The sequence below is a fragment of the Archocentrus centrarchus genome, chromosome 16, assembly GCF_007364275.1.
Source record: "Archocentrus centrarchus isolate MPI-CPG fArcCen1 chromosome 16, fArcCen1, whole genome shotgun sequence".
NCBI classification, from domain to species: Eukaryota; Metazoa; Chordata; class Actinopteri; order Cichliformes; family Cichlidae; genus Archocentrus; species Archocentrus centrarchus.
In genome coordinates, this window is record NC_044361.1 from 20,307,517 (window position 1) to 20,320,551 (window position 13,035).

Sequence of the window (13,035 nt, forward strand, 5' to 3'; positions counted from 1 at the left end):
GATGTGATAATTAGATATTTAACTCATGTTATCAACTTATTCTATACACTGCCTCAACCAATTATTTGAATACATCAGATTTCAGAAAAGTGAATTACTAATGCACTATCTCATGCTGTAAGAACTAATTCATCATCAGAGCTCACTATTAGACGCCAGCTGGAGGGCAATATTAAATGTACATATAATCTTCATTAAGAAGGAATACCCTCTGTCAATTATAAGGTATTACATAACAGGACGTAATAAAAATTTATCTGTCTCACGAGATCTTAATATTAAGTAAATACAACTTCAGATGAACAACAGCATACAACACATTGCAGTTTATTTATTTAACAAGAACTAATACAAAAAACAGAACCAATGTGTGATAAACTAAGTACATCCCATAATTCAAAAGCTTGTAGAAACATTTTTAGTTGCAAAATGTAATTGCTTTCTCAGTGACTTTATCACTCTGTCACAGGAGGAAAAGAAGATCACAGAAAAATCATGGTTTACTGAAGGGGGTCATGCACAGGGTTCGTGTGACAGATGTTAGGGATATGAGATGAAGGCAGATGATCTGCTGTGACGACCCTTAAAGGGAGCAGCTGAAAAAAAGAAGAGTCTCTCACAAGAAGTTTTGGTGCACTCTTCATTACAAATTTGCTTCAGTTCATTGAAGTATGCAGGACAAAAAATTGCGTGCACGTGTGTGTGTGTGTGTGTGTGTGTGTGTGTGTGTGTGTGTGTGTGTGTGTGTGTGTGTGTGTGTGTGTGTGTGTGTGAGAGAGAGAATTCTGTTCTCTTCTGTAACCCTTCCTAGATTGATGGGCAGCAGCAATTGCTTCATTGTTGAGGTCTTTCTTCCTGGCATGGAGTTAGAACATACCTGAATGCTCCAGTTATCCTGCTAAAAGACAAGCACAACTGAAAATATAACCTCTAATAACAATACAGATTATCCAGTAGAACCAAAACACTATGATGATCGAAGACACAAAATCGGAAAAACAGCAAAACTCAAAACCCTGCATCCAAGTGTATCCAAATGCAATGTCCTTTCAAGCCTAATTAATTCTCTCTGATTCTCTCTCTCTCTCTGTTCACATAAAGAAAGCAACATTAAGAAGACTTGTAAATTAAACACTCAACACAACCAGTTAGATCACTTATCTGCCTAAGAGCAAAGAAGCATCTCTTTGCAGTGACCAGTAATTTCTCATCCATGAGCACAGGATCACAAAGGGGCTTGATCCAAACTTGAATCCTTTGTAGGAGCTGCTCCCTCAAATTAGACCAACTTCGACTCTTGATTGGATTTCAACATTCAGTGAAATACACCAGGTTTGTTTGGCAATGTTTTCACTTTTTTCTTTGTGAGCACTGATCCAATTGCCTTGCACACAGCACAGTGTATATTAATAAGACTGAGCATTTCGGGATAATTCACAATTATCAACATTTTCCAAAGCGTACAAATCTAATGCTGGGGGATGTTAACACCCAACATACGCTTTTCAAATAGTTAGAAAATGTTGGTCAGAATTATGTAAATTGAGCACTGTTGCCTGTCTGCCAATGCCCGAGGCATCCACACTCATTAACTTGGACACCACTGCACTATTGCGTGATCTGCAGTGATATGGCTTTCGGTCTGGCGGATCAATTCAGAGGCCTCATTGAATTCTCTAAAATAGGCCATCATCAAATCACAGACAGACTCCCCACTAATGATATTAGACAGGAACAAGCTGTGAGTTTGGTGCAGCAGGTGTAGAAACCGATCAATTCAATAAGGAGGTGGAAGCATTGTTCCAAAAAGCTGAATCAAAACTAGAAACCGTATGCAGCAAACCACAGATAACAATGATGGACTTTATTCTGAAGGTATGTATATGAATTCTACATGTTCCTGCTGTGTTTTCATCTATGTTGGCCTGTATATTTGTGTGTAATCTGGTGATCGGTGTCAGGCACCATTACCAACTTTTGTGTAAGAAAACTTGCTGTTGGCTGTCTCAAAAGCTGTTAGAAGTCACTAAAGGATGAGATAACCAGAGATCCCTTTTTTGTCAGAAGATCGCTTTCTGGCACTTTTTGGCATATCTCCAAAACTTGCTAATGTCACTGGAAAAAGTCGCTAAATTTGTTGCTAGTTCCTTTTAGGAAAAAAAAAAAGTCAAGGGGGTGTCTGGAAAGGCCTAGTGACAAAGTCATTAAGTTGGCAACACTGGCCTCTGGTGTTGCCAAAAACTAATTGCAGGTTCTACCATGTGACCGGAATTTTCTTTATGACTCAAGCTGAGTTGAGATGTACGTGACAGATCATAGGTGAACAAGACATTTACAACAATATAAATACCACCAATTATTATTTTTTTCTTGGCAAATACTGGAAATCAGTTTGTGGCACAAGATGACAAATATCTCCACTGCCACTGTGTATAGTGTGGCGGTATTTACATTTTGCATACAGGCAGTACACAGTAAAATTCAAATCAGTTTATTGCACCCTGTAAATTCTAACATATAGGTATATCTGTTTATTACAGTGTGCACCCTGCCTCTCGCCCTATGACAGCTGGGATAGGCTCTGACCCTGAAAAGGGCAGAAGAGAATGGATGGATGGATTTTTATTAGTGCAACAATACAATGTTTTAATAGAGAAGAAAGGGTATTTGATACCAAAATTTAAAGAATTTTTCAGCATCAGGATGTGTTTTTAATTCTTTCTATTACAATAAAATACCAAAGAACCAGGAGAAATTAAATGTCATGAAAAAGATCAACATTTTCTTTGTACACATTTTGGGAGAGGGGTGCCATTTAATAAGGCATAAAATGTTGTTCAGAGTCAAACAGACACTATTAAATGGTGTTATTATGCAAAATTGAATACGTTTAGATGCTCAGTCTTGATTTTGTATTCTGCTGAGCATGATTTTTTGTTTTTTCTCTCTTCTTTAATTTTGCCCTTTTTTAGGACAGAGTATGGAAACTGCACCTTCTCACAGAATCCTGCGACCCCTCCTGCTCGGTGCTTTTATGCTGGGATGTTCTGTGATTCTGTTTTTTATGTATTTTAAACCAACTATAAGCTGGTTACCAGATCCTGTAGAGTCAACAGTATTCAGAGAACCTGGCCTGAACCTCTTCCCCAACAAGAGTGATAAAAATGTTACCATTGTGCTGATCTGGAGCTGGCCTTTTGGAAAAGAGTATGACCCGAGCATTTGCAGCTCAGTCTTCAACATTGATGGCTGTTTCCTCACAGCAGACAGGAACCTCTACAGTAAGGCAGATGGGGTCATCATTCACCACCGAGACATCCGCTCTGACCTGTCCAATCTCCCACAGCTCCAGCGACCATCATTCCAGAAGTGGATATGGATGAATGCAGAGTCGCCATCACACTCATCCCAGCTCCCTGGATTAGACAACCTGTTCAATCTGACTGTCAATTATCGTCAGGATGCTGACATTACAGTGCCTTATGGGTACATTGTACCAGCAGAGCGTGAGGAGGATTTTATCCCACCAGAGAAAAACAAGCTGGTCTGCTGGATTGTGAGCAACTGGAACCAGAACCACATGCGGGTGAAATATTACAATGAGCTGAAAAAACACGTGGAGATTCACACATATGGACGAGCCTTTGGGAAGCCCATATCTGACCAAGACTTTTTACCCACCATTACCAGCTGCAAGTTCTATCTCTCGTTTGAGAACTCCATCCACAAGGACTACATTACTGAGAAACTGTACAACCCGCTGACAGTGGGGACAGTGCCAGTGGTTCTTGGCCAAACGAGACAGAATTATGAGAACTTTATCCAGGGAGACGCCTTCATTCATGTGGAGGACTTCACCTCACCCAAGGAGCTGGCTGATTACCTGCTGCTCCTGGACAAGGATGAGAAAATGTACCTCAGGTACTTTGAGTGGCGGCGGCACTTCAAAGCAAAGAGGAGCTATTTTGGGGCTGAGCACATGTGTCTATCCTGTGATTACTTGCGTAGGCATACGGAGTACAAGGTATTCAATAACCTTAACAAGTGGTACTGGGGTGGCTAGTGCTTTTTAGGGTTGTGGTTAGGTTGTGGTTTTAAGATGTTTGTCCTTCAGTTAATGCCAAGGTTCATTGATGTTCTGTTTAGAGCAGCTGAATGGTAATTTTCTGTTCTTTCAGTGGCTCAATGAGACGTCTCACTTATGGTACTTTTTTCTCTGAATTTTAGTTGCTGTGAAATTTTCTTAACTCTTGGCTTCAGTTATAATTATTTCATTATTTATGTTTCTGTTCGTCAGATAATATTAACAATGCAAGGTTTTAGTTTAAGTTATCTTCGGTTAATGCTGCTCCTCAGGGCACTTGAATGCATGACTGGCTGGTTGTGTCAACAAGGAAATTAGTTTTTTGAGAATATTTATTTATTTATTGTTAATCTATTAGCATAACTGGTGTCTGTAGGCAACCGAAACTGCAGGACGCTCAGGCAGCACCGGGAAACCACCTGCCAAATAACAAACGATTGCTTATTTATGGTGACAGGTTGCAACCCTGGATATATTATAAGGACCTGATCAAGATTAGAGCCTAAAGACGTTCTATTTGCAAAGCAGAAAGGTCATGTAATGTTAGCTAGCTAACAAACTGACTAATGGTATCCTATTAATTAACAGCTAGAAAAGACCAAAACACGTACCTCCATAATGTTCAATGAAGAATTTGTAGCCTTTGTCCAGTTTTGAACATGTTGTCAGTGAAAACTTATCTACGTGTCATAGTATATCCTAATACCGTATTTGTGGCAAATGTACTAGACTGCGTAAACTCCATCCACCGGAAGTAAAGATCCCCAGCATCGAGGCCGAACGGAAGTTGTGTGACGTCATGTGAAAAGGGTCTATACCAAATAAACAACGCAGATGAAACGCAGTAAAGATAAGATTATTTTTTGTTGTGTGGATGAACTTAAAATAATTGGCTCTCAGTACTTAAATAATTTATTTTCTGAAAAAACTTACAATATCTTGTATCTTAAAACAAATGTTTTTGACCTCAATACTATGTATATTTGTGTAAAGATACTAACTTGATTTTTTATTGTTGATTTCACAGATTCAGTTATGTTAGATTTACTTCACCCTAGAATCATTTTTATCAGTGTGTTAATGCTCACATTCTGATTAGTTTAATATGTGCACATCTGTGACTGATCAGTGATTAGCAATTTACCAAGTTCTTCCTTACCTTTTTTTTTTTTTAATAGCCTGTCTTGTCCGGCAGCTTAAAAGATGTTGCCAACATGGAAACGTTAACCTTACTTACCAGTCTGTAGCACAGCTGTCTCTGGCAGACTCCCACATAATTATAACTGGCTGAGTTGAATTTTTCTCTGCAGGTGTGCAGCATTTTATTCTCTGTATAGTAAATACTGTATTTAGGTTAAAATATATGAATTATTGACACTCTTTTTTTTTTTTTTTTTTTTTTTTTTACAGCGTATGTGTGTCTGGGTGGGGGCTTTATTGAGTGGCTTTTTAGGGTAGGTATCGGAACCTTAAGTTAGCAAGTTACAGTTCATACTTTTGATGCAAATGCAAATAAAGGCTTTTGTCCTCAGGAGAGCTCCCCAGTGGGTCTTTGTCCTCAGGTGGGGATGCTGCATTACTTTTAAGAAATGTAATGTCTAATACATTACTTTTTTTTTTTTAAAAGAAATTACCCTAACACTGTTCACAGAACTATAGCACACATCTTCATGTTGATAAGGCTTGAGGCTTTGGCTTTGATACAGCACTGGGAGATTTCTTTTGGCTCTGGTTACCTCTTTGGTTGATGCCAGATTCTTCTATGCAAGAAAAACCCTGGGGGACAAAGATTCTTACTAAAGGTGAACTTGAGCACAAATGCTGAAAATGGTAAGGAAAATACTACTACTACTACTACTACTAATAATAATAATAATAAAACAGTTATGTTTTGTTTTGGGTTTTTTTCACTTGAATTTAGCCTACACTCTGATAAGCACTCCTAATAAGGATATGTTTGGATTAACAGTCTCAATCACTTTATTTCTAGACTGTAAATTTGCACAGCCTGCAGATGTGCAGCTGATGGGACGCACCAAGATAGACAAGAGACGGCTGAGTTTGTTTCAGCCAGCATATATCTGCTGTCACACTCAGTGATTTTACTCATGAAACAAACATTGTGTTTCATATAGTACTATAAAACATCAAAAACAACTGATGACTCTATTCTGAAAGAAATCAAGTAAACTCAGTGTAGAAAATACACTGCTCAAAAAAAAAGGGAACACTTAAACAACACAATATAACTCCAAGTAAATCAAACTTCTGTGAAATCAAACTGTCTACTTAGGAAGCAACACTGATTGACAATCAATTTCACATGCTGTTGTGCAAATTGAATAGACAACAGGTGGAAAGTATTGGCAATTAGCAAGATAAAGGAGTGGTTCTGCAGGTGGGGACCACAGACCACTTCTCAGTACCTATGCTTTCTGGCTGATGTTCTGGTCACTTTTGAATGTTGGTGGTGCTTTCACACTTGTGGTAGCATGAGACAGACTCTACAACCCACACAAGTGGCTCAGGTAGTCAACCAGGATGGCACATCAATGCGAGCTGTGGAAAGAAGGTTTACTGTGTCTGTCAGCGTAGTGTCCAGAGGCTGGAGGTGCTACCAGGAGACAGGCCAGTACACCAGGAGATGTGGAGGAGGCCGTAGGAGAGCAACAACCCAGCAGCAGGACCGTTACCTCCGCCTTTGTGCAAGGAGGAACAGGAGGAGCACTGCCAGAGCCCTGCAAAATGACCTCAGCAGGCCTCAAATATGCATGTGTCTGCACAAACGGTTAGAAACCGACTCCATGAGAATGGTATGAGGGCCCGACGTCCACAGATGGGGGTTGTGCTCACAGCCCAACACCATGCAGCACGCTTGCCATTTGCCAGAGAACACCAGGATTGGCAAATTCGTCACTGGCGCCCTGTGCTCTTCACAGATGAAAACAGGTTCACACTGAGCACATGTGACAGACGTGACAGAGTCTGGAGATGCCGTGGAGAGCGATCTGCTGCCTGCAACATCCTTCAGCATGACCGGTTTGGTAGTGCGTCAGTAATGGTGTGGGGTGGCATTTCTTTGGAGGGCCACACAGCCCTCCATGTGCTCGCCAGAGGTAGCATGACTGCCATTAGGTACCGAGATGAGATCCTCAGACCCCTTGTGAGACCATATGCTGGTGCAGTTGGCCCTGGGTTGCTCCTAATGCAGGACAATGCTAGACCTCATGTGGCTGGAGTGTGTCAGCAGTTCCTGCAAGCTGAAGGCATTGAAGCTATGGACTGGCCCGCCTGTTCCCCAGACCTGAATCCGATTGAGCATATCTGGGACATCATGTCCCGCTCCATCCACCAACATCACGTTGCACCACAGACTGTCCAGGATTTGGCGGATGCTTTAGTTCAGATCTGGGAGGAGATCCCTCAGGAGACCATCTGCCACCTCATCAGGAGCATGCCCAGGCATTGTAGGGAGGTCATACAGGCACGTGGAGGCCACACACAATACTGAGCCTCATTTTGACTTGTTTTAAGGACATTACATCAAAGTTGGATCAGCCTGTAGTGTGTTTTTCCACATTAATTTTGTGTGTGACTCCAAATCCAGGCCTCCATTGGTTAATAAATTTGACTTCCGTTGATGATTTTTGTGTGATTTTGTTGTCAGCACACTCAACTTTGTACAGAACAAAGTATTCAATGAGAATATTTCATTCATTCAGATCTAGGAACTGTTATTTGAGTGTTCCCTTTATTTTTTTTTAGCAGTGTATATAGTTTTCTTTTGTTTTTGTTCTATACATACTAACTGATTTTATCTTAACTAAACAATCATTGAAATTGTTAACTCCACGAAGGAACATCGCCCACTGGTTACACAAGTGCTCAGGGTAAATGTTGTAGCACATACTGATTTGTTTTTGATACAGTAAGAAATCCCCATGCTTCATATTCCCACAAAAAAAAAAATGAATCCAGAATGACTGCAGTGATTAATGAAGTCCTGCTTATAACTTCCCGTGGTCATCTGGATGATTGCATTCTTGAAATTTAAGTTGAATTGAATATAAAGCAGGAAATGAATAAATGCTTACCCAAAACAATAAGTTCAGTAGAACTGTCATAAAATGGATGTGGAAGGAGGTAATCGAGTTCTTATCCGTCTATGGATAGAGTCGGTCATGGTTGTGTGACATCTCCAGCCTTTCAGTCGTAAGACTACAGTTCTGCTCCGCCACTGATCCAATCAAGCTTGTTCTACCATTAAACTTACTAATAACATCCCCTCTCTGGTTAAACACAGCTGGGTACCCAGTGCTCTGGTACAAGTACCATATCACTTGAAGGCCATTAGGCTGGGAGTTACTGTCGGAGAATTTGCATGGAATGACAAGACATGATCCTTTCAACCCAGTTACACCGCTTGGAGTAGTGAAGGACCAACCCCGAGTGAGCATGTTTCCTGCAACAGAGAAAAAACTTTTGAAGCACATTTTGATTCTCTGGATTAAAAAAAAAGAAAAAAGTTCAGACTTTTTTAGTTTGTTACTGACCTTGGCCTTAAGTTAAAGGTTAGAGTTCAAATTTTCTGAAAATTTTGCGAACACAATAACATGAAAATAATGTGACCAGCAAGACCATTCAAACTTCACTGATTTTACTATAACAGCTCTCTGATTGGCTAGCGGTGCTCTGTATTTGTGTCCACATTTGTGTTTGATCTCATATTCCCTCTGTGTTGATCTCAACCACATGTGAGGAAATTATTTATTAACTATTTATCTGCTGAACAGCCCATTGTGTTCACCAGCTTGTTGCTAACCACTGACACAGCCAGGACTTAAATTCACACATTACCCCCTCTAACCCCAAAACTCTTGCAAAGCAGTCAATGTATTAGATCCATTATCATGGTAGGTACAAGTCCGCTCTGTCCTCTATCAGTCATCATACTTTGAGACATGGATTCAAGTCTCATAAACTGTTCACAGCATTCTGTTGTAAGCATTTTAGGCGTGTAGTGTTTAGTTGTTAAATGAAAATAAATATCTGTGCTAGGTGGAAGAAGGGGGCGGTTCATTTAAATCAGGCAGAGAGCAGCTTAAAAAAACCAAAAAAAAAACCGCAAAGATGGGAGGCAACCAAGGAGTAACTAAGAAGCATGCTATTTATTAAAACAAAATAAAATGAACAAAAGGCAAGCTTGAAGTCCAGCAAAGCATCATGTACACATTTCAGTTTTCACTATGGCCATCGGAACACACAGTTCTCTTTCGCTTTCACCATATTATGAAGTAGGGATGCGCCGATCCGATATTCAGTATCGGTATCGGTCCGATACTGGCCTAAATTACTGGATCGGATATCGGAAAGAAATAAAAAAATGTAATCCGATACATTAAAAAACGTTTCGCTCACATTAGCTGCAGTACAGGGCTCAGTCGTCTTCTTCTTCTTGTGGGTTTGCGATTGACCAAACCAGCTTAGAGCTGCATTACCACCACCTACTGGAATGGAGTGGGGGATCAGGAGTTAGAAAACAACCCCCTCAGATCCTCCGTCGCTGCGACGGATTCCCTTTGACACTGAGCGATCATCGCTGACATGTTTTTCCGCCTCCACCGCTCTCTGCCTTGTTTGTGTGTTGTGCTCGCTGTGCTGAGAATCAGCTGTTATTTTTTTTCTCTACTTCAGCTCCCGGACATACTGCTAGCGAGCGCAGCTATTAGCACTAGTGACCGTCCGGTACCGGAAGAACCCCTTCCCGGTCAAAATATTTTTGATACTTTAATCCCTGATTTGTGACTAAATATAGACCTGCAGTAGAAACGTATTTAGGAGAATGCTTGTAAATATAAAGCATTACAAGATTGCGCTCACGCAGCCCCTAGTTTTTCACGTGAACACTGATGACGCAACAGCAGCAGTCAGCTGATTTATGTGCAGTCTGTCGCACAAGCGGAAAGAGGAGGAGCCGGCGCGCTCAGATGGAGCAGAAGGAAATGTTTTTCTAGTGTCCAAAAGAAGCCTTTTCGTCTGTGTAACCTCCATTAAACCTTTACTGGGAAAGAGCTGGAGGTCCTTCATCAACCACCTGATCAGTAAGTGAAGAAACGAGAACTTTGTAGCTGCTCCATCCACCCTGTTTGTTTCACACAGGGAAAAAAACTGCAGTACGGAAGTTAAAATATGCAGATGAACTGTTAATATGAAAAAAAGTATTTCTTATCCAGTTACTTGGGTAATCAATATAAATAGAATACACAATTGCTAAAATAATCGATAGTTGCAGCCCTACTGAAATTTGCAACATGCCATAAGCATCACCTTCTCACACAGAAGAAACAGGATTCAGGTTATAGTTATTGTTGTAAGTAAGTAAAGTTTATTTATATAGCATTTTTCACAGACAGAAAAGCGCTGTACAATAATTAAAACACAATACCTGCCTGGATCAATTTTAAATATCGGATTTATATCGGTATCGGCCGATATCCAAATGTAAAATATTGGTATCGGACATAAAAAAGTGGTATCGTGCCATCCCTATTATAAAGTCGCTTGTTGTTTTCTTCCATGGCCATCGCCATGGCCACTGGTTCTCCTCTTTCTCTTGGGTCAGCTCCAGTTCCTCAGACCATTCTTTTCTGGTTTTTGCTACATTTCTATGTCCTCACTGCAGTTCCATCTTGCTCCTTCCTCTGCCTGCTCCTCCCCTTTGCTGCTGCTCTTTCTCTTTATAAAGATGCCCCAGCAGGTGTTGCCCATTCCCCTAATTGATGTGGCAGGAATTAAAACCCAAACAATAAAAGCATGCAATACAAACATTTAAAAACATGCAAATATAAAACCAAATAAAACCTACAAGACATTAAAATTCTGCCACATCACATTTGTACTTACTCTTTACCCGTAGAATGATGCTCGCTTGTTGTGTCTGGCCTCCAGTGAAATGTGCATAGCATATCAGCAATCTTCCATTGTCATTAGCAGATGCTGTAAATGTCAGTCTGGAGATAGTCCTCCACTGAGCCTCTTTAGATATCTTGTTATTCTCATAAGAGGCTGGCATACTACCATAATTCCATTTGAGAGTTGGAATATTTCGAGAGCATGTGTATGAGGCGGTGCAGGTTACTTTACTTGGATGTCCTTTCAGAAATTCGTCTGAAGTAGAGCTGATAGTCAGCCCTGAAATGGAGCCTAGGATACATATAAAAATTGTCAAATATTAAAGACAGCATGGAAAAAAAAAAAGAAAACATAGATTTTATTCTTGCATGCTCATTACATACATTCTGCGGTTAAGGTTGTAGAGGCTGATGCAGACAGACCACCATGGTGTCGGACAGAGCACTCTAATAAAGTGGTTGTCAATATAGTTTTGGATCTTCCATCAGATTGAGGACTATGGCTCAGGTGTTTATTTTGCAGTGGGATGTTGAGCTCCAGAGTTGGAGGATAAGTGGGGCAAGTGTGATAAACACTACATTGCACCATTACTGACTCTCCAACCTTCTTGATTCCAAAGATATCAATAACCGGTTTATCAGCTGTGCCTTCAAAAAGGAATACAAAGAATCAAATAATCATATCTATAATCAAATTTAATGATAGATTTACAGCCAAAGTTCAAATTAGTTACCTACCCACAACTTCAATTGTTACAGTTGTGTCAAAGAAGCGATAGGTTCCTTTTCCAACATTCTCAGGATCCACCCAGGGATAAAGCGTCTGACTGTGATCAGACCAGGTCACTGGTTCGATCATCAGACTGCATTGCCGATTGTATGAAGAGCTAGATACATGTGTTCTTCCTTTAAATTGGTCCAAGACATTACCCGGATACCAGTTGTCATAAACTAAAGGATATCCACTGCTTTCATATTTGTACCACACTATACGATCTGGTCTTTTAGGTGGATATTTAGAGTAATCATAACTGCAAGGGATAACAAGACAGGAACCCTTCAATGCTTTGATATTTCTTGGCATTGTTACACGCCAAGCACCGGAGCTGCAGAAAATACACCCTGCAAGAGTACCATGAGAAAGATTAAAATATAAAACACATAAACACACACACACGTAGACACACACAAACGTGTGTGTCTGTGTGTGTGTGTGTGTGTATTGCCATACCTAGAATATAGAAGTGCAGGAAAAATTCTCCAAATCCAGACATCTTATGAATGATATCACATTCCTGAAATACATATGAAATTGCCATCTTAACATTATTCACCGTACAGAAATAATTCTGAAGTTTGTTTCTAAAGGTTCCTAAAATGTAGAATTCTGAAGTTAATGTAGAAGTCAGATGATTTTCCATGAAGTTGATGATAGAGTCAACCAGTAAAAACACAAACAATAAACAAATAAATAAAAAAAACCAGCCCCAAACTATGAAGCATAATGTATTCGTTGAAGAGAAACATTTTTTCCTGCTTCTCTGATTTAAAAAGATCACAGGAAAAAAAAAAAAACTCAGAAAATCCAAGAGACCATTTGATAAAATAATTAATATTAATCTTGATAGCACTTTCTATTACAGCTCAATAACAATGTGGTGGTAGTCAGTGTTAATTTTGACAGCAAATTTTGATTTAGTTTCATTCATAGGCTTTTGAAGAAAATGTAATTTAGTTTTAGTCATAATTTAGTCATCTGAATAGTTTTAGTATTCATCAACTAATTAGCATAAGAATATAGTTGATTCAGTCGAGTAAAATATAAGGTGTAAAATGTAAATGCTTTTTCTTCAGTTCCCTCAAATTAGTCATTATACACACTTACACAAAATTAAACATTTATTAAAAGTCATGGAATATTATTAATAAAATTATTAACTGCCCTGCACATTATAGCGTTTCACCTGCTTCCCACCCACCTGATCATTAACACCACCTTACTGAGGTAATACGAGCATTTTGCAGCAGGACACGCTCTGA

At 39.7% G+C, this 13,035-nt stretch overlaps 2 protein-coding genes across 2 annotated transcripts; one reads left to right on the top strand and one right to left on the bottom strand.

Annotated features, from left to right (window-relative positions):
• Positions 1-989: 989 nt before the first annotated feature.
• Positions 990-5,366, top strand: LOC115794351 (alpha-(1,3)-fucosyltransferase 9-like). The gene is made up of 2 exons (XM_030749815.1): positions 990-1,332; positions 2,973-5,366. Exon 2 carries the CDS (start codon positions 2,981-2,983, stop codon positions 4,061-4,063), a length of 1,083 nt encoding a protein of 360 aa, XP_030605675.1. The 5' UTR covers positions 990-1,332; positions 2,973-2,980; the 3' UTR covers positions 4,064-5,366.
• A 5,857-nt stretch (positions 5,367-11,223) lies between these two features.
• Positions 11,224-12,286, bottom strand: LOC115794018 (sialoadhesin-like). The gene is made up of 4 exons (XM_030749250.1): positions 12,227-12,286; positions 11,734-12,117; positions 11,592-11,643; positions 11,224-11,287 (listed from the first exon to the last, which is right to left on the bottom strand). The coding sequence occupies exons 1-4, from the start codon at positions 12,267-12,269 to the stop codon at positions 11,224-11,226; spliced, it is 543 nt and encodes a 180-aa protein (XP_030605110.1). The 5' UTR covers positions 12,270-12,286.
• Between the last annotated feature and the right edge of the window lie 749 nt (positions 12,287-13,035).